The 26,337-nt window shown below is 37.0% G+C and overlaps 1 protein-coding gene across 2 annotated transcripts in view; it reads left to right on the forward strand.

The window, feature by feature from the left end:
• The window catches only part of LOC127629685 (pleckstrin homology-like domain family B member 1), a 111,822-nt gene that overhangs the window by 50,506 nt on the left and 34,979 nt on the right, over positions 1 to 26,337 (forward strand). For both annotated transcript variants that reach the window (XM_052106889.1, XM_052106890.1), the window contains exons 7-9: positions 22,287 to 22,571; positions 24,073 to 24,219; positions 24,464 to 24,601. In XM_052106889.1, coding sequence (XP_051962849.1) covers positions 22,287 to 22,571; positions 24,073 to 24,219; positions 24,464 to 24,601 — 570 coding nt within the window. The remainder of the gene's footprint in view (positions 1 to 22,286; positions 22,572 to 24,072; positions 24,220 to 24,463; positions 24,602 to 26,337) is intronic.

Here is a 26,337-nt window from a genome sequence, read left to right on the forward strand (position 1 = left end):
TGGAGATAATTTTCTTGCAGAAAGTGTGCGTGCAATCGCAAAGCTTGAAGTCAATGACACTGTTTTGATTTCCTTCTGAATTCTTACAGCCTACTCCTGGTGAACAAGGTTTGAAATTAGCTGGGTTTCAATCCAAAATGTTTCAAATGTTTTAAGTGCATTTATAAAAATTAGACTTAAGAAAATACAAATTGTTGCGCGTTTCCATCCACTACGTAATGCGCATTATCATGATGGAGCAGCTGAATGACCTCTCACTGCTTTGGGGACAGTTTTATTTGCAAAATTGGAGTAAGTATCTCATTTTATTAAATGCATATACTTGACACCGCAGAATAAGTGGAATATCTGATATAATGTAGGCTGAAATAGCTGCGATGCCCACACACAGCCAGTCTCCGCATACCTGGGAGTGCCCGCTCTCAAAACTTTCCTGGTGGATTGTGAGGACCCACTTTATCGACCAGCTGTGGGTTAAACACTCCCAAATGACAAGCGCTCTGTTCAAAGAATTGTGTGCAAAGGTTGGACCTTTTGGTGGGCTAGTCACATCAAGCTATTGCACACTCATAACACATGCATGAATGTTCGAAACACGTCATCGTTTTGCGAATAAACCTTTCCATCACCTTAATGCAAATATTTACTAATGTAAAAATCTAGAAATTCCACCTCCTCCTAGTGCATAACATTTTTAGCGAGATTAGAAAGTTTATTCACATATCAAGTGTTTCAAATCAGGATTTCTTATGCACAAAATAATTAAGAACAGACGAAAGAAAGGCTGCAGATGCGCGTCTGATTTAATACGTGTGCGCAGTGAGCTCTGCTCTTCACGAGTGCATTGAACGAGTTCTGGGTCTCGTTTCCCAATTACTATTGATCTTAGTGGTGAAGATCATTTTCTACGTGCGATTTAGAATCATATTACTATACCTTTAGTATAATCTATACTATACATTTTGCAAAATAATTTTTTTACGTGTCTCGTAGGTATCCTGGCAGTTTCCTGGTGATATGAGCACTAAAGGCCTTTAAACTATGACTTTTATTCCTTTACTCCCACAAATCATGAGTAAAAGTGCAGATAATCAGTTCATAAACACTTTCTTTTTGCCCTGTTCCTCACACAATACTATCCTATGTCGGGTGTATCCGATTACAAAGTAATTAGTTACTGTAATCTAATACATTTTTAGTCAACAAAGATATGTAACTTATTATTAAATTGTTGTATTCAGATTACAGTTACTGACTTTCAATTAAAGTAATTACTTTTAAGCACATTATATGCACTGAAGTAAGATGTACTGTATACATTTAAAATATAAATTAATTTGTTTGTCTGTTATAGTTTCTGTGACAGCTAAAGGGTGTCCGACAATTATCGATGAGGAAAAAATATAGATATTTTGAATTTGATCTGAAATATTATCTAGAAAAAGTGATTTAGAAAGTTAAATTATTAGCAATTTGATTAATTTATGTAATCAGTAAAGTAATTTGATACAATTTTAGAGAATTAATTTGTAGTGGATTACTTTTTTGTAGTAGATTTGAGTAGATTACCCAGCATTGCCTATGACATGCAAGGTGATACATTTTAACAATTTCTTCAGCAATTGTTTTTTTTCATATCATGTTTGCTTTTATGACACTATTGGTTAGGTTTAATGTTTAGGCTAGGGAGGGAGGTTTTGTTGAATTAAAACCTGATAGAGCATTAAACTTAGAAACCTCGTCTTTATTTGGGAGGACTTTACCTCGCTTTTAAGGCCAGTGAGGAAAAACCAGTCTGGCCCTTTGGTGCATAATTTATCATCTCTAAACTGCCACAAGGCTCCAGAGGCACACATAGTTTCCTTAGATACAGCCTTGGCACACGCACGTGGCATATGGCATCAGTCACTAGAAAATTGCTCTGTCAGTCAGCTCAAGTGCCATACTGATGCCAGCTCAGCTAAAGATGTCCTCATTTTTTTTGGTTTTTGAGTTAGAGCTCCCGTGATGACATCACGTTTCCATTACTCTATAAAACCGACATTTGCTACATAGTGAAAACAGAAATGGGTGAATATGTTCTGTTGTAGTGAGAAGTGTATTTACTGAGAAACAAATTTAAATAAAAATGTTATTATTCCAATAGGCATATCTAATAATAATTATAATAATAAAATAAAAAAGAAATGGGGAATATCTTGTGCTTTTTCAAGCTTTTTTCTGATTATTTCTGTCCAACCTTAACAGATTTTGTGGCATAATTGTAGCATAATTCTTCAGGCATTGTTTAGTGAATTTGCTACAATGAAATGCAGACTTTGCCCGGTCTCTTTGCATCGCAGAATATATTGGACCTGATAGCAAACCTACAACCTGCGAATAAGTGTTGTTTCTCATTTGTCATTTTAAAAGGACAAATATATAGAAGCCTGCAAAGCACACAAGCAAAAATAATTAAAGAAATAAAGCATCCTATTTAATTGTAAAGGTCAGAGAGAGGGTGCAAATTGGACACATAAACGTTTTTGCTGCCAGAAACCTTGACTAATATTATCAATGAACCTCTGAAAAAAAAAAAAAACAATGCAGGGCTGTCAATCAATTAACATTTGAATTCTAAATGATTACACGACATGCTGATTAATTATTCAAAATAATTACAATTAATCGCATACATATTTTGCAGAGAAAGCCCCCATTGATAATTAAACATTTAATGATAAAATAATAATATATAAATATAATTAAAATAATTAACATGCATTACATTGTTGTGGCAGAAGTGTAAAGCATTGATAAGACAATGTACTCAACAACATATTGTTTATTTCCATATTATTGAACATAAGCAGATCATTGGCCTACATTCCACAGCAATTCATTTTGAAATTGAATTTGTCAATCTGTTCAAAATAGACTTATTATATGGGCTTTTCTAAGGGCGTGTCGATGTACACATTAGTCAGACGGATGCTTTTGGGGCATCTCACTTTGGTTGTGTCATAAGCATAGTGTTTCGTTGTGTCAAGTGAAATGCTGTTTGAAACTTAACATGCCTCAATATCCCTGCATTCGGAATTGCGCTCTGTCTAGCTGTGTGTGAAGGCAAGATCGCATTTTCAGTTTTGCTAACTGCTCACTGCTGAAAACAGATGATACTTCAAGCATGAATTGCTCTGATGGTAGGCATATTCGTTAGTACACACCGGGGACGTGATTCATTGCGTAAAAATTTATTCAGTATAATTAATCACATCGAATTGATGTGTTAAATTAACAGCTCGAATAAAATGATAAAACCATTTAAGACATGACCCCTTTAAAATATCTGGAATGGTTGTAAGTGTAGATTGTTTGCATGGAGTTGCATGCATTGCTTGCATCATTTGATGCTGTAATGATGAGGGATGGTATGCTATTCTGCATTTCACAAAATGTGCAGATTTTGGCTATGAAGGCATCACTAAGGTAGACAGACAGGTCATCCTCACAGGGGAGAAAATAGGTCTGCATGACAAGCATGTGTTCCACTGTTCACGTGGATTAGCCAAACCGATCTCATGAAAAGTCGTACATAAATTTACAAGTTGGCTATTTCGTATGGTCTTGCACGATGTTGTTTGCATAAAATCGTATGACATCATCATGTGCAAATTCCCAGATGTCTAATGTGGAAGCATAAGTACCACACAGTAGCCATTAAGATACTTATTAATAGTATGCCCATACCCAAAACCCTTATCTAAACTTAACCAATCAGTAGTGTGTTAACATGATAGGAAGCTGTTGTGTGTGACAGAAGCAAGTAATTGTCACGTATTAGATGGAAACGATGTCCAGCGATGAAAGTTGTAGGAATTCAAACAAGTGCAGTTGCACGATATCATACGAATTAGCAAATTAGCACATTTAGAAAAGTCTTATGAATCCTGATGATTTTGCGGTGAGAGTGTGATGGAATAGCACACCAAATATATGTTCGCTTGACAAAATATCTTTTTTTTTTGACAAGCAGTCTCCACTGTAACCCAGTTAACCCCTCATGGAACAGTTTGACCCAGTGGAGTGCAATTAAAATATTTTTGAAGAAGATAAAAGCTTGATGATCATGGCGGTTATGAGCTCCCTCTGTAACATTCTATTGATGGTTTAAAGTGTTTACTTCCTGTGCACTTGCAGTTCAGTGCAGTGAGTTAGCTGCTTGCAGACAGAGTAATGAAGAGAAAGAGAGAGAGTTTTTGGGCAATGGAGACAGTTAACAGACTTTCTGTAGCTTTGATTTTCTGGGTCAGTGCCGACTTTACTCATTCTGACCCAACTCTTGTAATCAAGGCATTGTGAAGAACAACACTGAGTGTTGTGTTTCCTGTAGGCTCTTTGCAACAACACATCCACCTTTGATATACAGCGAAGATTCTTAAGTTACTATGTCTGACATCAGCACAGGTGACGTTGTTAAAACACACTGACATGTTAATACTAGAGTTTGATATGTAGATTTTAAGTGAATAAACATCTGCAAAGGTAGTTTACCACTAGATGGAGTGTCTTAATAGCTGGTAGTTTTGACCATGTTTTGTTATGGTTAGATGTTTTAAATGAGACCTTATCCTTTGCTATATATCACGACTGCTTGCGTTCCTATTTTTCAGAGTAAATACAGAGGTCCTAACACCGACCCCATCCCCCAAGTGTCAAGCATTACTATTACTATTGCACTTATGGAACAAACCCTAACCGAAGTACTAAAAATTAGTGCATAACTCATCCTGGAATTGTAGTGGCGTAGTGGGCTAAAGCACATAACTGTTAATCAGAAGGTCGCTGGTTCAATCCCCATGGCCACCACCATTGTTGAGCAAGGCACTTAACTCCAGGTTGCTCTGGGGGGATTGTCCCTGTAATAAGTGCACTGTAAGTCACTTTGGATAAAAGCATCAGCCAAATGCATAAATGTAAATGTAAATGTAATCCTGCATGCTTTGTGGTACAGATATGAATGAGACCTCAGATCATGTGTTTTTTTGGAGATTTGTGCTGTTACTTTTCTAAGTGATCAGATTTAGAATTTTCACCTAGTGGACAATTCAACAGATTAAAAAAACCCTTAGACTTACATTGAAGAAGGGACCTGAGCCATATCTAAGGACCAGAATATATTAGAAACTTGGGTTTGGGATCTTTTGACATGAGTTAGTAAGCAACCACCTATTAACCACGCAGACCACCCTGGCAAAACCCTACTAACCACCCAGAACATCCTAGCAACTGCATAGCAGTGCCTTTGCAACTACCCACAACAACCTAGTATCGAGGTGGTGAATGTTGCACAGGCAAGGGTCACAATTGTTTTCTACAAAAATGTATACGTTTAATTAAATGTACTAATTTTATTGCTACCAATAATAAACAAGCATTGTCCTTGCTTAAAGTTTTAGATCAAAGGAATTGTTCACAAAAATGTAATTTCTCTCATAATTTACTCACCCTCATGCCATCAAGATGTCTTCCTTTCTTCTGCTGAACACAAACAAAGATTCTTTGATGAATATGTCCAAACAATGCAGTGAAAGGTGACCAGACATTTCAAGCTCTAAAATGCACAGTAAGGCAGCAAAAAAGTAATCTGTATGACTCCAGTGGTTTAATCCATGTCTTCAGAAACAATATGATAGGTGTGGGTTTAAACAGATCAATATTTAATTCCTTTTTTACTATAAATCTCCACTTTTACTTTCATATCCTAAAAGTGAAAGTGGAGATTTATAGTAAAAAGGAGTGAAATTTTGATCTGTTTCTCACGCAAATGGATTGCATCGCTTCAGAAGACATATATTAAACCACTGGAGTCATATGGGTTACTATTATGTTGCCTTTAAATGATTTTTGGAGCTTCAAAGTTATGGCCACCATTCACTAGAATTGTATGGACCTACGGAGCTGAGATGGTTTTCTAAAAATCTTTGTCATACACAACAGGGAGGGATGGCATGAAAGTGAGTAAATTATGATATAATTTATATTTTTGGGTGAACTCTTTACGATTAAGTTTGTTTAGTCAGAGAATCTTACTTCATGCAATGTAACTCTATACTCTGGATCTTCTTTAATTTGTAAAAAATTCAGTAGCAGCACAAATAATAATGTCCACTTCTTTAACCCCTTACCCTAGAGCAGAGACCCCTCATCTCTCTCTTCAGTGTTCAGCTTGTTTAATTATAAAGGTAAGTATTGATTGTTTAAACTAAATGTGACTGTTTTTAGTGCAACAATCTGAATAAAGGTAATAAATCTTTATAGTGAATTTGAAACAGATTATCCCAGTGGAAGCCATGGGTTGAGGTTTTTGGTTCATCTGGGACCTGAGGGAGGAAGACAGGACACAGTGTGGTACACAACCAAGTGTTTAGTCTAGGAACAGAATGCTGCTTATGGTTTATTAACAGCTTCTTGTGTCATACCTGAGAACCAAGTCCACTGTTGTGTTTACGTTCTTTGGGGCTAATTGACATTTCCTCACAACCTTATTTGGATTCGCAAATACTGTGCATTTCTTTAGGGAGTTAATGATGAACCAAGGTATAATTTAAATGCATTTTTGCACTCTGTATGTGTGATTATGCAGCGAAGTTGATATGTTTCACAGCTGCAAGTCAGTCTAGACATATATATTATATTATTATTTTTTATTTTATTTATTTTTTTGTTCCAAAAATGTAAGCTGTTTCTCCTCAAACTTAATGTGAAATTCTAGGTTCCCATCATGCTGAGCTCAGCATGAACAGATGTATCTGGTACCGTTGACTGGGTTTGTGGTGGTTTGCTGGATTTCATCCAATTCCAATATGCAAGCAGATGTTTATGCAGTTTTAAATGTCACTTCAACAACAGAAGTGTCAGCCCAGGATGTTTACTGGAGAGCTTAACGCTACTGTTCTTGGTTGGTCTGTATACCGTGTTTGAAAATGCTGGGATGTTGCTACTTTTCACCCTGTGGGATTTTTGCAAACATGCTTTGAAATATGGAACTGGGAAGTCCTTTTTTTTATTTGTTATTCAGAATATGGTGAAAGATAACTGTAATATTTTATAGAACGCTTTTATTTTGTCATGCATGTGTGAATTAGCTTATTACACATTTTTACTAGGGTTGGGAATAGGGATGGCAATCGTAAGGAATTTTACAAGTCTGATTCAGATTTTTTAATGGTTCCATTTATGATTCTTACTTTTGAGGAAGAAATATTTGAAAAAAAAAATGCTATTTTTATTGCATTTACTGCCTCAGCAGTCTGTTGCCAATGATGAGATTTTTTCAGATTTCAAGAGAGCAGATATAACAAATCAGAGATACATTTAATACAATTTTCTTGAGAAAAGCATATATACACAGAGTTTAAATGACTTTTATAGGAGGTCATATTTAGGCCATGTCCACAAATAGAATTGAATTTGAAAACGCTCTACGTAACCTCATACTTTAGACTTTAGAAAACCGAAAAGGATGTTTGAAAAAGATTTCAAATGAAAGCGGATTGTGGATCTGGTCTTGGCTAAAAATGTTTTCTGTGACTGTGAATACCATGTAAATACATGGCACATTTAAATGTCTATATGTCTATAATAGTCTTTTAATATTTAATTTTTTTTTAATTATTACACCACTTTAGTTGGGTTTCTGTTTAAAATGTTGAAGAGACAGAGCAGAACTTATTGAAGACAGTCTGGTTTCAGGCATTTAAACAATCTGGGCATGTGACCGTATTAAGTGTGGCACAGTGACCCCGTAACACATTTAGAGACAAAAAGGTCAAGAAGAGCAGAAGAGAGCCTCCAACACGGCAGGAGGTTCAAGAGGCTCAGAGAGAGGATGAGAGGAGCTGTATGTTTGTGTGGGTATGTGAGTCTTTTCAGACTAAGGAAAGACAGTGGAATGCAGGAGCTGGGTTCAAAAGGCAAATCTCATGTCTCCTGAACTATGATTTGTTGAAGTGTATTGGGAATGAATGAAAATGAGTTCTTACTCATTGAGTTCTCTTGAACTGGATTGCATCTCTTTCCCCTATTCCACTGCAACTGTGTTGTTGCTTAGAGTTGCTAAAGTTTCACCACTCAAGTCTGAGACCTGTTCCTACAAACCTTGTGCTGCTAAAGCTAGTAAATGTACAGGAGATCTGCAAACCTCTCTCAGAACCGGTCCACATTTCCACTAATTCGAAAACCTAACCATGATGGGGAATTCCAGCATTACAGATGTGACATTTGCAGTGAAAACATCACATGTAACTTCTCAAATAAAGTGGTGGTGTGCAAAACTACCAGTTTTCATAATCGGTGTGTTGGTCGGTTGTTTGAACGACTTGTTGACTAGTCGATGTTGGGGATGATAATAATAGTATATATAGGCTTCGTTATAGTAACGTGACCCCCGATCAGATGCGTTTCAGAAGGATATATCCTAGCCTAGTGCAGCACTTCAACTTGATAACAAACAGATATTCAACAAATAAAAGGCTAAATAACCGTAACATTTTATTGAACAAAACTATCACAGTAAGAAAAGTGCGAAATAAGAAAGGCTACAATAAAGAACGGCACAAAACCGCTGATACGCATCCTTAACGCAGAATAACACGCTTCAATGTAAACAGAGAGCTTGGGAGTCTCGGGATGATCCTCGCTGCGCATTTAAAGCACAGAATTACAAGATAATAATGCAGGTACACATCTAGTTCATGACATCGAGCAGTTCACTGAACATCATGTCAGTCTAAGATTACATGAAGAGACAGCAGTTATTGAGACAGCCTAAATAGATAGAAGAACTGTGGCAAATTCTCCAAGAAGCTTGGAACATCCTATCTGCCAACAACCAAGAAAACCTGTGTTCAGGTGTACCTAGGCGATGAAGTTTTAAAGGAAAAGGTGGTCACACCAAATATTGATTTAGCTTTTTGTATGTTTAATGGACTTTGTATGACATTAATTGATAAATGAAAACTATTTATATTATTATTTTTGAAGACATCCTCACTATGCATTACATTTTTCACAAGTGCCTGGATTTATTTTAGTAGTGTCAAACAGAATCACTACTTAAATATAAGACTTAATAAAAGACTTAAATATCTCCTTATCGCCTCACAAATACAGGAACATTACTCTCAGAAGAGGATTTATCGTCCATAATTGATCCATCTAGAAATGTATTGTTGATGCATCGCTTCGATGGCTGTAACAGTAGCAGTGCATAAATGGACAAAACTCTAAGCATTAAAGAGACGAAATGTCTTGCAGAGGGTTTTTATTTTTTGTGCTGACTATTAATCACTTTTAAGCACAATAAGTTATTATCATGCCAAAAACATTCTCCAAGAAGTTGTGTCTCTCGATTGATTTGAGAATTGCATCTCTCATTAAACCCACCACCACTAAAAATATTAATGTTAGTAGTCGACCCTAGTTGATTAGTTGACCACCGTAGCGCATCCCTAATATAAATCCCTAGGCAAGCTTTTTTAATTATTATAATTTTCTTTACAGTTTACATCGGGAAATGAACTTGCTTTATGAATGTTACAATGACACATGAGTTGTACATGAGTTTTTGGGAAACCACACACTTTGTAAAATCTCTAATGCACAATCCAAAGAATGCTGACACTACTAAGTATATGTACATTTACATTTTTATAAATTAAGTCATTTTCACATTAGTGAGGAAAAACTGTGTCGGTGGAAAAGGGGTATCTGAGTGCCGTCTCTCAGTTGTTGTACCGTTTCACAGTCTAGAGAGCTTCCAGTGCTGCTGCTAATCTAATATTCAATTTGGTCTTTTTCCCCTAATGGACACACTTTCAAGACACATACTCAGCAAAATACACTAGTAGCACAGCAGGGAGATTTGTAAACAGAGCGCTACTTCTGTTCATCGCTGTCATCTGGAAAGTATGAAGTGCTTAACGGTTATTCTGCATTCCTATTGATTCAGTGGAAATCGTCTATATTTTTCCATCTGGGTTTCAGCATGAATATAGTTTTTGGCTTAATTGTATTTTTCACATTAACAGTGTTTCTCCATGTGAGATTGAAGTTTTCTCACAATCGGTTCACAAAGTTGAGTATGTTAACACACACCCACCCGAGCTATGTTGTTTAGTGAGCAGTGACCCTTGTTTGAGTGGGTTGCAATGTATACTGTTTAATCTTGTGACTGGGCCTCCCCTGTGTGGTTCAAAGACTTAAGAGACAAAACAACCAGCAACCAGCCGCCCACATCAACAAATTGCTTTGAAAATGTATTTGTATCTCATTAGCAGAAACCAGCAGAGAAATTAGCAGTGACAAAAATGTAATGTGATCGTTTTATGTACCTACATCTGTTTGCTCACCGGCACACACACAATGAAAGAGAGAGAAAAGGTGTGTGTGTGTGTGCGCGTGCGCATGCGTGTGTGCGCGTGCGTTTGTGTGTGTGTGTGTGTGTTTGGAGGCGGAAGGACTGGGGCTCTATTTGTTCATCTGTCTCAGCATGTGCATGTGTGTGTGTTTGTGTGTGTCTGTGAGTTCTGGAGAGCTGCTCAATGAGGAAACATCTTGAGAGAATCACAGGACACTGGTTTGAAAAATAGAGCTTTTTTAACACGTCACGATGAGGGTGAGTGATATTGGTTGGTTTTCATCTGAATTAAAACATTTTGTGCATATAAAAGCCCATCATTCCTAAAGAATTTGGTCACAGGCTGTGTTTATGTTACAGTTTTCCATATATCAACTACAATATGTTGTTATATGTAACAAATGTAGCTATTATAATTCGGTCATCATATGTTTCAAAACCTGCATAAGTCTTTATACTGTATTTAAAGCAGAATGTCCAAGTTGCTTTTTTCCATGCAAAGTACATGGTGACCACAGATGTCAATCAAGTTTTTCAATGAATACTGATTTTATTTCAGTCTGTTCCTCACACAAATATATCATATAACATCAGAAGACTTTGAATATAGTGCATGAGTCATATACTTATACTTGACTACTTGTTTGATGCTTTTTTGTCCTTTTTGTAGCTTAAATGCCCTTGGTCCCCATCAACTTTCATTGTAGTGAAGAGAGCAGTGTGAACATTCTTCAAAATATCTTCTTTTGTGTTCTGCGAAAGAAAGGAAGTCACAAATGTTTGAAACAACTTGGGGGATATTAAATGATGACTTTTTGGTTGAACTGTCTCTAAGTCAAATGTGGGGTCGCAAGTACTGTGTATGTTTTTTTCTTATGGAAACTGAGCTTCAGGGATTATTACGGGTTCAATACAAGTTAAAGGTGCTGTAATCAGTTTTTTCATGGAAAGGTATGCAAAAACTTTTCCTACTCTGAAAGATATGAATAAACAAAGTGTGCTGAGATATCTCTCTTGTCTCTGTGACAACACAAGACTCTTTGAACAGCAAACAAAAATGTGTCCGAGGTCAATGACGCTTTCTGCCTGTCAATTATTTTGTGTGTTTTCATTGTATTGTAGTTGCAGCGAATTATTGAGGCAAAATGCATTTTTATGCAATGGTGTTCATAACATTTGCCAGTTGAGGGGACTATTTTGCAGCTGTTGTTTTTAACCACCATTTCTGCTCTCAATAAAACTCATTTTGGTATTTTTGGAGTTAGGGAGTTAGAAAAGTGGGGGTGCGGCTAATCCAACAGCTCAGTCTCGTGAAATCACTTAAAACACCTTTAAGTTCAGTTGACAGCATTTGTGGCATAATGTTGATTACCACCAAAATGAATTTTTACTTGTTTCTCCTTTTCATTAAAAAAGGAAAAATGAGGGAATTACTGTACAATGGAAATGTGAAGCTTATAATTTTATAAAAGCACTAGCATTAATAATTCTGTTAAATCTCATGTGTTGTTTTAGCTGTAAAGTTTTTTGAAGACAGGAAAGGTCATTTTAGGGTTTTAGTGTTTACGGCATTAAGTTGTCATGGCAACAAAGTTGTCAAATTGATATAACTTTACACAGAAAAGGTTAGCAAGCGATTGTATCACACTAAAATCATGTTAACACACATATTGTTCATTATTTTTATTTTTTTATACTTTTGAAATAGTGAGTATTTTAATGTTTACGGATTGGCCCCATTCACTTCCATTGTAAGTGTCTCAATGGAACCCAGATCTTTTTTTTTTATTTATTTTTTAAAGAAAATTATTAACGAGTCAAAATACATTTTTGTGGTAAACAACATTATGGCACAAATGCTGTTGATTGTTCTTAACTTGTTTTGAACCTGTAATATTCCTTCAAGTTGCCTGTTTACTGCACAATTAAGCAACGTATTGCTTTAGAAGTGTTCAGGTAGCCCCAATTTTGATTGGAAACACTCATCAACTCTCAGCTATAAACTACAGGATCAGAGGCTCAGTAGGGCCCAGATGGAGCCAGATCAAATAATTACTACTCTGTCTTGTGGTTCCCTGCATCCTCCATGTGTTTCAGAATGCTGTTAAAACTCAGGGTGTGCCAGCATGTTTTTCAACTGCTTCCTTCCCTTGGGGGGACTGACTAATGACAACTGCAGAAGACCCTTTAAACTTATAAATGAGTGTTTTGCACATTGGGTCTGCTCTAGTCCCAGTCTTACTGAGAAAATTCTCCTTTAGAACTGAGCACTTCCCCCATTTTCCTAGTTTATTTCTGAAAGGGATTTCAAAAATGAAAATTCTGTCATTATTTCTTCACCCTCATTTTGTTCTAAATCTGTACGGAGATGTGTGGTAGGATGACAGCCACCGTTACCATTCACTTTCATTGTATGAAAAATTGGAACCCTTTAAATTATGCTTAAGTATAAAACTTAGTACAGTATTGCTGCTTGACAGCTTTTGATGACAAAAATGTCTCCTGAGAATTCCTGCCATTCCTGAAAAACAGTTTTGTTTTTCAATAAAGTTTTTGAATTGATTCATAGACATATAACAAATAAAACACAGCATATATAAATTGAATCAACATTTAACCCCCACTATTACACCTCCCCAATCACCAACCCCCCCGTGGTCACAAATAAGAATACACACACACAAAAATAGAAAATATAATAATCATATATAATTAAATTAAACTTATCTCTCCACAGCCACTCAGCCAATCAGAACCCAAAACACAAAATAACTGCCCCATTTCCTATCAAACAAATCCCAAAACCCCAGCCTTCTGCTTGACAACTCCTCGAAAGCTGCCACCCTCCCCATCTCCGAACACCACTCCAGAAATGAGGGCGATCCATCCAACTTCCATCCCCTTGAAATAATCTGCCTGCCAATCATAATACTGGCCAGGACCAAATTTTTTTATGTGTTTGTCCCAGAAATTGATGACTGCCTCATCGCCCAAAATACAGAGTCTGGGACAAAATGAAATTTGAGTGCCCAAAATGTCACATATCTCTGAACCATCAACCAAAATTCTTGGATCTTAACACACTTCCCAAAAACATGGGTTGTGTCTCCATCTTCTGATTGGCAACGCCAGCAGGTGGGTGTGTCTTTAAGACCAAGCCTATACAATCTAGAGGGGGCCCAGTAGAATCGATGTAAAATCTTGAATTGCATAAGGAATTCCAAAATGTTGAACCAAATTTTCAAACGATCTCAACACTCCACTCGCATATAGGTCACAGAGTGTAGTAACCCCCCTCATAATCCACTCTGACCAGCAGAAAGGGGACTTATTAATACATAATTTAGGGTTCAGCCATATGCTTGAGGCAACATTTAAATAAATGTCCGAATTAAAGACTCTGGACACTTTTGTCCCTAATGAGTGCAAATGTGAGATAATGGGGTGTAACTTAACTTCTCAGATTAGTTTTATAGAGAGGCTTTGCAATGGCGAAATAGGGACAAGGACTTCCTGTTCAATACAAAACCAGGGAGGGTCTCTCTCAGGTGGAAGTGACCAATGAGCCAAGTGTCTGAGACTGAATGCATAGTAATGAAACAAAATCAATTGTCAAAATTGTCAATCGGCCTATGTAACTTATTAAAATGTAATCTAGGATGATTACATTCCAAATGAAGGACTTCACTATGCTATCAAATGGCTTAAAATAAGAGGGGGACATCTACAGGGTGAGATTGTAGCAGGTAAATAATACAAATAATTAATTTTATTAACATTTACCTTCCCAATCATAGATAAATGTAATGAAGCCCACCTGCCCACATTGCTCAAAAACCTTTTTATTAAGGGGTCAAAATGAACTCTGGTTGGGCCACTGGAAGGCACCCGGCTGAAAAGCCATTACTTGGCAGTACGCTGTCAGAACCAAAGCTTCGGATTTAGACCAATTGACTCTGAATACTGAGAATTTAGAAAAGGAATGAATAATTCTGTGGAGGCAAGGCATAGATCTAGTAGGGTTGGAGACAAATAATAAAATATCATCTGCGTGAAGCAAAAGCTTATGTGCCATACGTCCCGTCAACTCCCATCGCAGCTGCTAATGGTTCCAGGGAACAATAATTTTACCCAGAGTAAAATAATCAGAAATTAATCCATTTGTTTGTACCGCTGCTACGGGGTGTCTATAAAGTAACTTAATCCATCCAATAAAACTATTCCCGAACCCGTATATTTACAAAATCTTAATAAGATAATCCCATTCTTCCATATCAAACGCCTTTTCGGCATCAAGTGAGATGGCAGCGACCGGAGTCTGATCATTCACCACTGACCACATGATATTGATGAAAGATTCATGTTATCAGAAGAGCTGCAGGAGGTAGAAATTTCACTGAGAGAATGGTAGAATGGTATCTCTGCTTTATATATCTAGCCAAAAGCTTCCCTGATTTGTCCCCTACTCAAGGTATGACTGACTGAGTTTCTTGCATTCCTTGATCACGTTTCTCTCTTGTCGAATTCTGGGAACAAGAAAATGTTTTGGTTCTTCCAAGAAAGTGTTCCTTTACTCCTCGCCTCGCGAGCCGGAACTCTGTGAGCTCGCTCGATTTCCAGCTTATGGCCTGTTATGTCGAGCAGACTCTGAAAGAGCCCGTCCAGGAATTCCACTATATACTGACCCTCTGCTCTCTCAGGAATTCCAACAATTTTGAAGTTATTCCGCTGGTTACAATTCTCCATATCTTCCAACTTTTCCCAGATGCGCTACAAGTCCGGCTTGGTTGCTAGCACATTAGCAGCTAATTGCCACTCCGATGACTCCAGATAATTGATCAGTTTCTCAACATCCGCCACTCTTGTAACCATCTTTGTGAATTTCGTCTCCATGGCAGTGATCGATCGACAGTTTACAGCAAGCTCCTCCAAGTCAGCAACGACCTTCGTCAGCGTTGTCGACACATTCATCAACTGTCACGAATTTCCTTCGCCTCACTGGCCAAATCGATCGGGGGTGTCAGCTTGAGCACGTTAGTGCCTTTTGATGTCTATAGAGCCTGAGGATTTTGTATTCTTTGACTTATTGTCTTCCTAGAACAGTTAAGAATAAGGGTGTATTGAATAACTCTGGTTTATGACACAAAAAGTAACAAGGTATTAAAGTACTAGCATAGTGTGCAGAGCTCGCTGTTCACACATTCGAAACTCTTATGGCGCCATGCAACTCAGAGAAACACTGTTGATATTCAAACTCAGCTGCCAAAACAAACACACCCCTCCCTTCAGTGCTCCATTGGAAGCTCTGCCCCCCAAATTCATCCAGCTCAAGACACTCAAAACTCTCCTGCTACTAAATCTAACATCACAACAGCATGTATGGGTTATGTGAAACATAGCAACATTTATGTTACCCACCTATCGAGAAGAAAAAGAGCAACTTCTTCACAGAGCCTGAAAGCCTGAGGAATGAAATCATGGAGGCGTTTCGCAATTCAGACTTGTAATTTTCTCAATGAGACATCCCTGTCAGGTGAAGACATGTTGCTGTGATTGAAAGTTGTCCAGTGTGAGGAGCAGAATATTTAGATGTGATTTATGCTCCAATGAATCCATTTGAATATTCACTGTGAGCCATCACTTTAAATTTAAGTGTTTATTTAAATGCTTATTTAAAATTTGCAGATTTTATATTTTATTCATATTTTATATTTTACTTAAAACAAATAGTAAAATTATGGTATCAGATGGTAGGTATGTCGGATTATGGCAAAAATGACAATCACATTTTGGTTAATATTGAGATTATTTAACACAATTACTTACTGACTTTGGAGTCAGTCAAAACGGTCATAAACACATAGACGTCTGGAAATGCCTTTTTTTATAAAGTTTATTTTCATAACCCACTTCCTTATTATTTGAACTTTAATAAAGGATGTTTCATTGCGAAACGGAATGCGGCACAATAATAGTTTTATCTCTATTATCTTGTTTTTATAATCATTGGAAGCCAAAATCGTAATTTAAAATAAAATTTGATTAATCGCACAGCCCTGTCAGATGGTGATACTGTGGTATTTGGTGCTGAATGATTACCATATTGATATACCATGGTATTTATATGATACTCCTAGGTTCTTACCATGGTATTACCATGTATATCCACAAAACACAGTATTACCATGATACCATGTCAAAAACAACAAATCAACATGCTATATCCATGTACTTTATTATTATTTTTTATTCAGAAGCACCTCTCTGGCTGAAGTCATTTTTTTGTTTGATGATTTTGTTTGACTTGTTTGAAAGGGCCATGGGAACAGTTAGAACTGAGTCTCCTTCGTCGTGTTTCTCCTGTCAGTGGGAAGGCTATGATGCTGAATCAAGTAGGCTGGTGATTACAAGTTCAGTTAATTGAGGGTTTGGAGAACTCATCACAGCACTCCATAGATCACTCTAAAGTTCAAACTCATTGAGTCTCCTGAGCGTCAAAGAGAGCAAATTAAACACGCTCAGATACCAGTGTGGCACTTTTTGTTTATCTTGCTCTTCTGGTGTGGATTTTATATCCCATGTTGAAACTGAATCCTGTGTAATTCTTTACATCCTAGAGCAGAACAACTGGGGGTTTGTGGTGGAACTATATGGGGATTTGTAATACCATATTAAATTAATAATCAATAAAAAATTATATGTATCTGTGAAATTAATTCTACCAAAATTTAACACTCGCAAATTATTCAATTAGTTGTTTTAATTGTATAGATAGATAGATAGATAGATAGATAGATAGATAGATAGATAGATTCATTTCATTTTTTTCACATTTTGTTATGTTGCAGCCTTATGCTAAAATGCTTAAAAAAAAAAAAAAAAATGCAACATCAATCTACGCTCCATAACCCAAAATGACAAAGCAAAAACCAGAGTTTTGATAACTTTCCAAATTTATTAAAAAGAAAAAACTGAAATGTCACAATGGCATATGTATTCAGAGCCTTTGCTATGACACTTTAAATTTTGCTCAGGTGCATCCCATTTCTCTGGATCATCTTTGAGATGTTTCTACACTTTGATTAAAGTCTACCGGTGGCAAATTCTATTGATTGGAAATGATTTGGAAAAGCACACACCTGTCTAAATAAGGTCTCACAGCTGAAAATGCATATCAGAGCAAAAACCAAGGCATGAGGTCAAAGGAACCGCCTGCAGAGCTCAGAGACAGGATTGTGTTGAGGCACAGATCTGGGGAAGGCTTCAAATAATTTCGGCTGCATTGAAGGTTCCCAAAAGCACATTGACCTCCATTATTCTTAAATGGAAGACGTTGGGAACAACCAGGACTCTTCCTACAGGTGGCCGCCTGGCCAAACTGAGCAATCGAGGAAGAAGGGCCTTGGTAAGAGAGGTGACCAACAGAATCCTCTCCTCCGTACAAGGCATGAAAAACCACCTAAAGGTCTCTCAGACTGTGAGAAACAAGATTCTCTGGTCTAATGAAATGAAGATTGAACTGTCTGGCCTCAATTCTAAGTGTCATGTCTGGAGAAAACAAGGCACCGTTTTCTCATCACCTGCGTAATGTCATCCCAACGGTGAAGCATGGTGGTGGTAGCATCATGGATGGGCCGAAGGTTTACATTCCAACAGGACAATGACCCTTTTTAATACATTTGCAAAGTTATTAAAAATCTGGTGTTTGCTTTGTCGTTATGGGGTGTGGAGTGTAGATTGATGTGAAAAAAACTGTTTAAAGCAATATAGCAAAAGGCTGCAATGTAACAAAATGTGAATAAATGAAGGGGTCTGAATACTTTCTGAATGCACTGTAGAAAGATAGATAGACAGACAGACAGACATATTAGCTATTTTAATAGACTACCGATATAACATGTTTTTCTGGTAATGCCTGTAATGATTTGTGGAATAGCTGGAAAATTTGCTAAGAGACTGCATTTGAATGAATAAATAAGAGCTCATTGATAGCACACCAGCAACCCAGGCATGACTTTTACATGCATTGCAACTGCAAAAGACAATACAATCCATTTGTCACGCATTTTTAAATATTAACATATGATTTAAAATGATGAAAGCAGTTTATTTCCATTTTGAGTTGCATACACACTTTATTACTTATCATAAAAGATCCTGCCAATCAGCAAAGTCGGTGCCTCAGTCTGGAGCGAATGCCATGAAATGACCAGAGGTCACACTGAGAATGTGTCTTCGAGGTGGGTTGACTGGTCTGTGGGGCCAGCTGTTAACCCAATCATACCCCCCATGCAGACCTGGCAACCAGGCAACATGAGTCGTGTGTAGTTAGATAAATCGTTCAAAAACCTGTCAAGAACATATCCAGGTCTTAAATAATCCCAAAATCAAAAGCAAGAAAATGAAGTTATATTTTTTGCATAAAGAATATGAAGCCTATTAGGACCATAAAGATTTAGCATTTTTGCAATGTGACATTATTTTTTATTACAATTAAACACATATCCCAAATGCAAAAAATGTTTGTATAACAGTAACATTTGGTAATACTTTATTTTACAGTGTCCATATTATACATATTACATGTATTGACTATATTAAAAACAGTAAATTAAGCAGAATTACAAGTAACTAACCCTAAACCTATAGTACACATTTTTAATTAATATTACTCCGGACTTACTTGTGTAATAATACAGCAACAAGGACATTGTAAAATAAAGTGTTACCACTTTACCACTTTGTTACTATTACTTTTTTATTGTAATATAGGAAAGCAAAATTGTATAACAGTAATGAGAATCTAATGAGAATCAAGGGAAATGAGTAAAACGTCTGGACACATTACAGTAATGAAAATTTGGTAGGAAAAGTTGCTTTAATGTAATGAAAATATTGTCAGAATGCAAACTATCTTAATTGTCCTGAAGGCCTCATTTTCTTTAGGCATAACATTTCTTTTGATTTTGAGGACCACACTATATTAGATGTCTTTATCTACTCTGTACTTAAGCATTTGATACTAGGGCTGCAACTATTGATTATTTTGATAATTGACTAAGCTAACGATTATAGAACGATTATACGACTATTCAGCGGCGTTTATTGCAATGATTAATCATTTGTGCTTAACCGATTAGCTTGTGCCCCGACTTAAAAAGTTTTATTAAACATGCTTACTAACAATAAAGAGGATAAAATCATCTTTTAAAAATACCTCTAAATTACATTTACTCAATTAAAGCAAGAGGTCCTCGCTGCAGCCTGTAGCACAATGACGTAGCTGGATGGTCCAATACGTACTGTACGCTGTTACGCTTTGTTAAATTAAAACTGTTTCTATATGTGAGTCCTTCAATATATTTTCATGATGTTTAGCCTTCCCCCTGGCTGTTTTTTCTCTCTTATATATATATATATATATATATATATATATATATATATATATATATATATATATATATATATATATATATTGTTGTAGTTTTGACTGTACATTGACTTAGTTTGTTTGAATCTTAATAAATAAAAAAAAACGCTGTTACGCTTTGTTGTGGGGACTTATTTAAAGACTTCCCGCCAGGCTATGTTGGAGATGGAAGGAAAGGAATCCTTCGTGCCTTTTACTCGACCAAAGACTTTGAAGGTTACTGCTCAGCAGACTGCTTCATCTGTGACGGCAATCACTATAGCCCAAAGGACAACTATTTATAAATATAAATGGTCACTTTAGTGACAGGCGCTTGATCTGACTGCTGTGATCAGTTTGTATATTACACTTAAAATCAGTTGTTGTTTTTTTGTTTTGTTTTTAATGTACGTACATGTCCTGCAGACACTGAAATAAAAAATATACTTCTGGTTTAAAGTTAGGTTTAAAATCATGTGATTTAAAATGTTGTAAAATTAACTATCCAGTACGTATTGGACCATCCAGCTACGTCATCGTGCTACAGGCTGCAGCGAGGGGTGTCTCAATTAAAGGGAAAAAATATACTTTTTATTAAGTTTAATTCAGCAAAGAATTTCACTGCAAAAAATCCTATTGTTATCGTGTTTTTGTCTTGTTTTCCATTTATAATTGTCTAAAAATCCTTAAAACAAGATACATTTACTTGAGAAGCAACATATAAGATATTTAGACTAGATATTTAGACTTGTTTTAAGAGAATGTATCTTAAATATATAGTAAGTGTATTTTGTATTAAGTTTATTTTTTCACTTGGTTATACTTTTGCGAGTGCAGTAAACACAAAATATACTTATATTCAAGATCTTTCTCTAAAAACCAGTCTAAATATCTTACATGCTTCTTCTCAGGTGAATGCATCTTTTTTTAAAGGATTTTTAGATATTTAAAAATATTTGTATTTTTAGTCTTATTTTAAACATTCTCCTAGTTTTTATATTTATTTTGGAAAACAAGCCAAATCAAATCAAAAACGTGTTATGTTGCAGTGTATAATGGGGCGAAGACTTCCTTCTCTCACCTTTCTGTTCACTTCAATCCATCTTTAACTCTCAAAATAACAAACTGTCTCTTATTAATAAAGCTGCATATTGCCAATTTTCTTCATGATAATAAATGCACAATGACATATATAATGATTCAATAAGTCGAGAGCCATCACGTTATAATCTAGCTGCATTAAGTGTGCACACTCGAGGGACGAGCGTCCGCTCGGCAGAGTGTGCATCAGCTGATTGCAGTTTCAATCTCTCCCCCTCAGATCGGGACATTCTTGCAACTCATTGAAGGCAGACCACGCAGAGAAATACCAGTTTTGGAGTTTGTAGTTATTTACATGATCTGCTTCTGTATTATTTGATCTTTAATAAAGCCATAACACAATAAATTCAACTGTATTTAAGATGTAATGCCAGGGTGTTTCTTTAAAGAGCTCCGGCTCTGCTTATTCCACAATGAGAGTGCTTCTGCATTTACTTATTTTGTGTTTTTGTATAATTCCTTCATACTTTGCAGTCTACATCACCTGAATCTGTTTGGAAAGTTTAGAGTGCATCTGGACTGTTAGCTGTGTTTTCTTCCCCTCCTCAGTCAGGTGTGAACTGCAGTGCCGCTCTTGTGCATCATCATTAGAGTTCAATGTGATCCCATGTTACGTTAAATGAGATCAAACGACTATTCGACAACGAAAATTTCTGTCAACAATTTTTATTGTCTGCGTTGTCTATAATTTCGACTGAACGTTTCAGCCCTATTAGATACAAGGTACTTAATATGTACATGTTGTTGTTGCATTGTACTCAAATTTAAAATACCTGCATTTAATTAAATTTGTAGTTACACTGTTAAATTTACCCCTAATTTTTAAACCTAATCTTACCCCGACCCTTAATCTAAACCCTAATCTAATCCCTAAACCTACCCATACCTCAACCTCATTAGCAGCAAATTTGAATTTTGTAAGAATTTTGCAGAACAACATGAAATTACAAAATAGGTACTTTGTATTGCATGTATTTTAATGTTAGTACATAGTAGTTAAAGACACCTAATATAAAGTGGGACAGAGTTTGGATTAAAATTTTATATTTTCATGACATTCATCCAATTGTTTCAGTGGTTAATGAGTAGCCTGCATGTCGGCTGTCAGGTAGGGCCTGTTCTGACAGGTGCTCTGTGGAGGGGTTGTGTTACTTGAGTGTGCTGAATGCAAGGATCACAATCTCTTACTTGAGGAAAGTGACCTGATAAAGAGTCGCTCCAGACAGTGGTGCTTCTGTTTATATCCTCTCCTTTCTCATCAGATTGGCATCAGCAGTGTGGTTTGCGCCAGAGGCTGGCGCAGAGGAAATTAGATAACATGAGGGCAGTTTTTACCACCCCTGACTCATCTAATAGTGCATCTCTGTTGCATTTTAGGAACGACAGCGGCTGGAGACAATCTTGAACCTCTGTGCGGAGTATAACAAGGTTGATGGTCCGGCGGGTGATCTGGCCAGGATGGGCATCTCTGGACTTGATTCAAGGGAGGGGCTTAATGTCAGACAACCCTCCATGGACAGTGTGAGCAGCGCTTCCTTGAGGGTGGCGCAGAGACATCTTGAGAGCCAAGAGGAGAACCTGAAGCAGGACTGCAATAGCACTGAGAGTGCACAGCAGGATAGACGGGCCCCAACAGTTCTGCTGAATGGACAGAATGGACAGGTGCGACTACTCCTTCTCGCTTGAGCAAAATAGTGTTTATCAAAAGTGTAGTTTTATGGTGTCTGTATCTGTGTTTTCAAATGCAAACCATTCTCAACTTGTTCAACAACATTAATATGATTTCCTATCACATATTTGCATGTTTAATAGTATGTATGTAGTGTTCAGATGACAATGGGAATGACTTCCGTCATGTCAGTGGACTTTTCTAAACTGTCGCCGAATAGCATTCTTGAAGGGGCGAACAGCAACCAAGTCATATGTCCCAATATACAAAGTTGACAATCGGGATGTATTCTGTCAGGTCATCGGACTTCAACTTGAAGCACTTTCCTAACCGTCGCGGAATCACACTCTTGAAGGGCGAACAGCATTCAAGTCAAATGTCCCAATACAAAGTTGACAATAGTAATGTATTCCGTTTGGTCATCGACTCCAAGTTGGAGTTCTTTTCTAAACGGTTGTTGAATCGTGTTCTTAAAGGAGCCAATAGCATCCAGGTCAACATAACACTAGTATTTGGTTAAATTTGAAGGCCAAATTGTATATATTGCAGGTTACCATAGCATCTGTGCCATCTTTATCAGAGTAGGTTATGGAATGTTCTGAACATTATCAGTGTTGATACTATGCTATGCACATGTGTAATACAAATACATTGATTCATTGCCTGTTGAGCACAGCAGCACAGTAAACAAACACCAGTTCAGGGGACCTGGGTAGCTCAGCGAATATAGACACTGACTACCACCCCTGGAGTCGTGAGTTTGAATCCAGGGCATGCTGACTGAATCCAGCCTGTTCTCCTAAGCAACCAAATTGGCCCAGTTGCAAGGGAGGTTAGAGTCACATGGGGTAATCTCTTCGTGGTCACTATAATGTGGTTCTCGCTCTCAGTAGGGCACATGGTGAGTTATGCATGGATGTCACAGACACACGCTAAATCCCCACGTGATAAGATGCATGGATTGATAATCTCAGACGTGGAGGCAACTAAGATTCGTCCTCCGCCACCCGGATTGAGGCGAGTCACTACGCCACCATGAGGACTTAGAGCGTATAGGAAATTGAGCATTCCAAATTGGGGAGAAATTAAATAAAAAATAAAGTTAAGTGAATTCTTAAATATGAGTCTGACCGAACACAACAGATTATATTTGAGCCACTGTACCTTTTCAGTGCAGAGCCACCATGCTTCATACCTGCTGTTTTTCCTACAGATGTGTATAAATCATGCAGCGGTCAACTAGTTTTTCTATGCAACCCCTAGAACCTGAGACATATTTAGTGACCAGATTATCATCGAAATTTGAGGGTGAGGGTAAAGACTGACCTTTTGACCTGGGCCAGTAAGCAACCCCCCAAAACAACCAACTATGCCGATGACATATCAATGTGCAATGCACTCAGAACACCATAGCAACATTAATCAGTACCAAATCAGTGCTTGTTTCATAAGTTTCAAAGGGCCTTAAATTAACTGTATGTGGTGTGTGTTTAGTCTGAATACTCTCCAGGATCTGGCAGCATCAGCCGTCTGGAACTGGGCTACCTGGAAGAGGAGCGGGTTCAAGTGCTGGCAAAGTTAGATGAGCTTAAAGCTCGAATCACAGAACTGGAGCAGCAACTTCAGGAGTCCAAACAGGAGGTGAGCTTCTCTCATAAACACACAACTGCACACAGACACATATGAGCATGTATAATATTCTGGAATTGAAAAGTCATTTCTCTGAAGGATATTCAGGAAGTCGTCTCCTAATTACATTGGTGGATAAGAGTTGGAAGAGACAGGAAGTGATGCGTATAGGAATAGAGAATATCAAATGGAGCTCTTGGGTGTGTTTGCTTGATCTGTGTGAGAACTGTTCTATCTGACGTGTTGATCTTGGCAGGTGGAGATGGAGAGAGCTCTGCTGCAAGGAGAGAGAGAGGCTGAGCTGGAGCAAATCGAGGCAGAGACGGAGATTATCAATCAGCTGCAGCGCAAACTCAGTGAACTGGAGAGCACTTTCCAGAGAGAGAAAGACAAGGTAGGACACACACACATTTAAATATTCATTCAAGTGTATACTGACAGATTTATTCAGATGATCCATTATACATGAAAACTGATCTTATATTATGCATGGCATGGTAAAGTTATAGTTACAAGTAATATTGTACATATTGGCTGACCAATATTGGTTCTTCTGTAACTGGTACTTATGCGTTATCTAGAGAGCAGGACTGCCAGATATACGGTATATGCACACATATACTGTATGTGTGCATAATTTAATACTTAAAACTTAATTATATTAATTTAAGGAAATTTGCCAATGGCAGAATATATGTAGACTAATCAGTAGTAATAGACAGGGTTCCCATGGCCATGGAAAACCTAGAAATATCAGAATATATACAATATTAAAATTAAAAATATAAAAAGTCATAAAAAAGATTCTATAGTGAACATACATTTTTCTTGTTATGCTCAGCTCTGAAATATTTTAGTGGCGTTCATTTACACTTTACATTTTAAATTCTACCATTTTGTGTTTTTGCTATTGCAAAAAATTTCACAACTATATTTAGATTATATTAATGATATACAGTATATCATTTTTTTGATTATACAGTTAAATGTGTATTATATTTACTGTATATATATTTAGTATATTTTTGATCAACTATCGGGCCTCCCTGATATCATAATATCAGTATTGACATTGGCCTTTGAAAAAACTTAATCGGTTGATCACTAATCAGTCTAGCTAACATATTGACCTTATTCACAGTAGCACCATCTTTAAATTTTGATGGGAATGACAACGAGGCTGTGAGGGATAGACTTACAGTTTCTTCAATGGGTTGCACCGTTGTTTTAAGTATTTTGGATCCTTCCACTGATGAAACATATTTTTAAGAAATTCCAGAAAAAAATCCTGAATTATTATGATTATTGAGACTGCAGTTCTATCCCTCACATCCTCGTTTTCATTCACATCAAATATTGCACTATTGTGAATAAGTGTAATTTTTGGAATGATAAGCACAGATCATTGATCACACGGAATGCAATTGGCCCATATTCATACACTTATTCCCAAAACAGCACATTCATACATTCATTTTGTATTAAGATGTAAACAGGTTTCCATAATTGTGCTCTAAATAGTTTCCAATCCCTTCCGGAGTGTTGTGTGTTTAATAATGTTGAGCCCCTCTGGACTGAACAGCCTTTTCTGGTCTCTGACATTCCTTAAAGGCATGCCATTCTGCACGATGGCCACTCAAGACCCATTCTGGTCTCTATTGCCATCCCCAGGTAAAAGAACAAACATACAAAAAAAAAGAGCAACAATGCTCATCCAAACTAGCCAAATCGCTTCCCATCACATCTGATCATTCTACATTCTAGAGGATCTGAAGATGATGGTCCAATTTAAAGGCAATTCACTGGTTTAGTTTTGGTAAGAAAACAAGGTTCTGTCTGTAATCAAGTATTCATTCAAAAGAGATGGTTTTCTTTCTTCACATTTTGTGGTGGTTCTCGTCAGGTCCTCTAAAAAGCTTGGCAACACTAACAAGCCTTCATTAACCTCTAATATCCTCACTGCTTCACTCTGCACTCACAATCTCTCAGTTTCTCCTGCTCGCCCTTTCAGGTTCAAAACTGTTTAGCTTAGCACAAACTCAGGTTTGGGGATTAGTTTACTGACTTTGTGGAACAATGTCTCCAGTGGTACAAGACTCAGTAACTTGACCAGGCAGATGTCAAGATTTT

Source organism: Xyrauchen texanus, chromosome 36, assembly GCF_025860055.1.
Source record: "Xyrauchen texanus isolate HMW12.3.18 chromosome 36, RBS_HiC_50CHRs, whole genome shotgun sequence".
NCBI lineage: Eukaryota > Metazoa > Chordata > Actinopteri > Cypriniformes > Catostomidae > Xyrauchen > Xyrauchen texanus.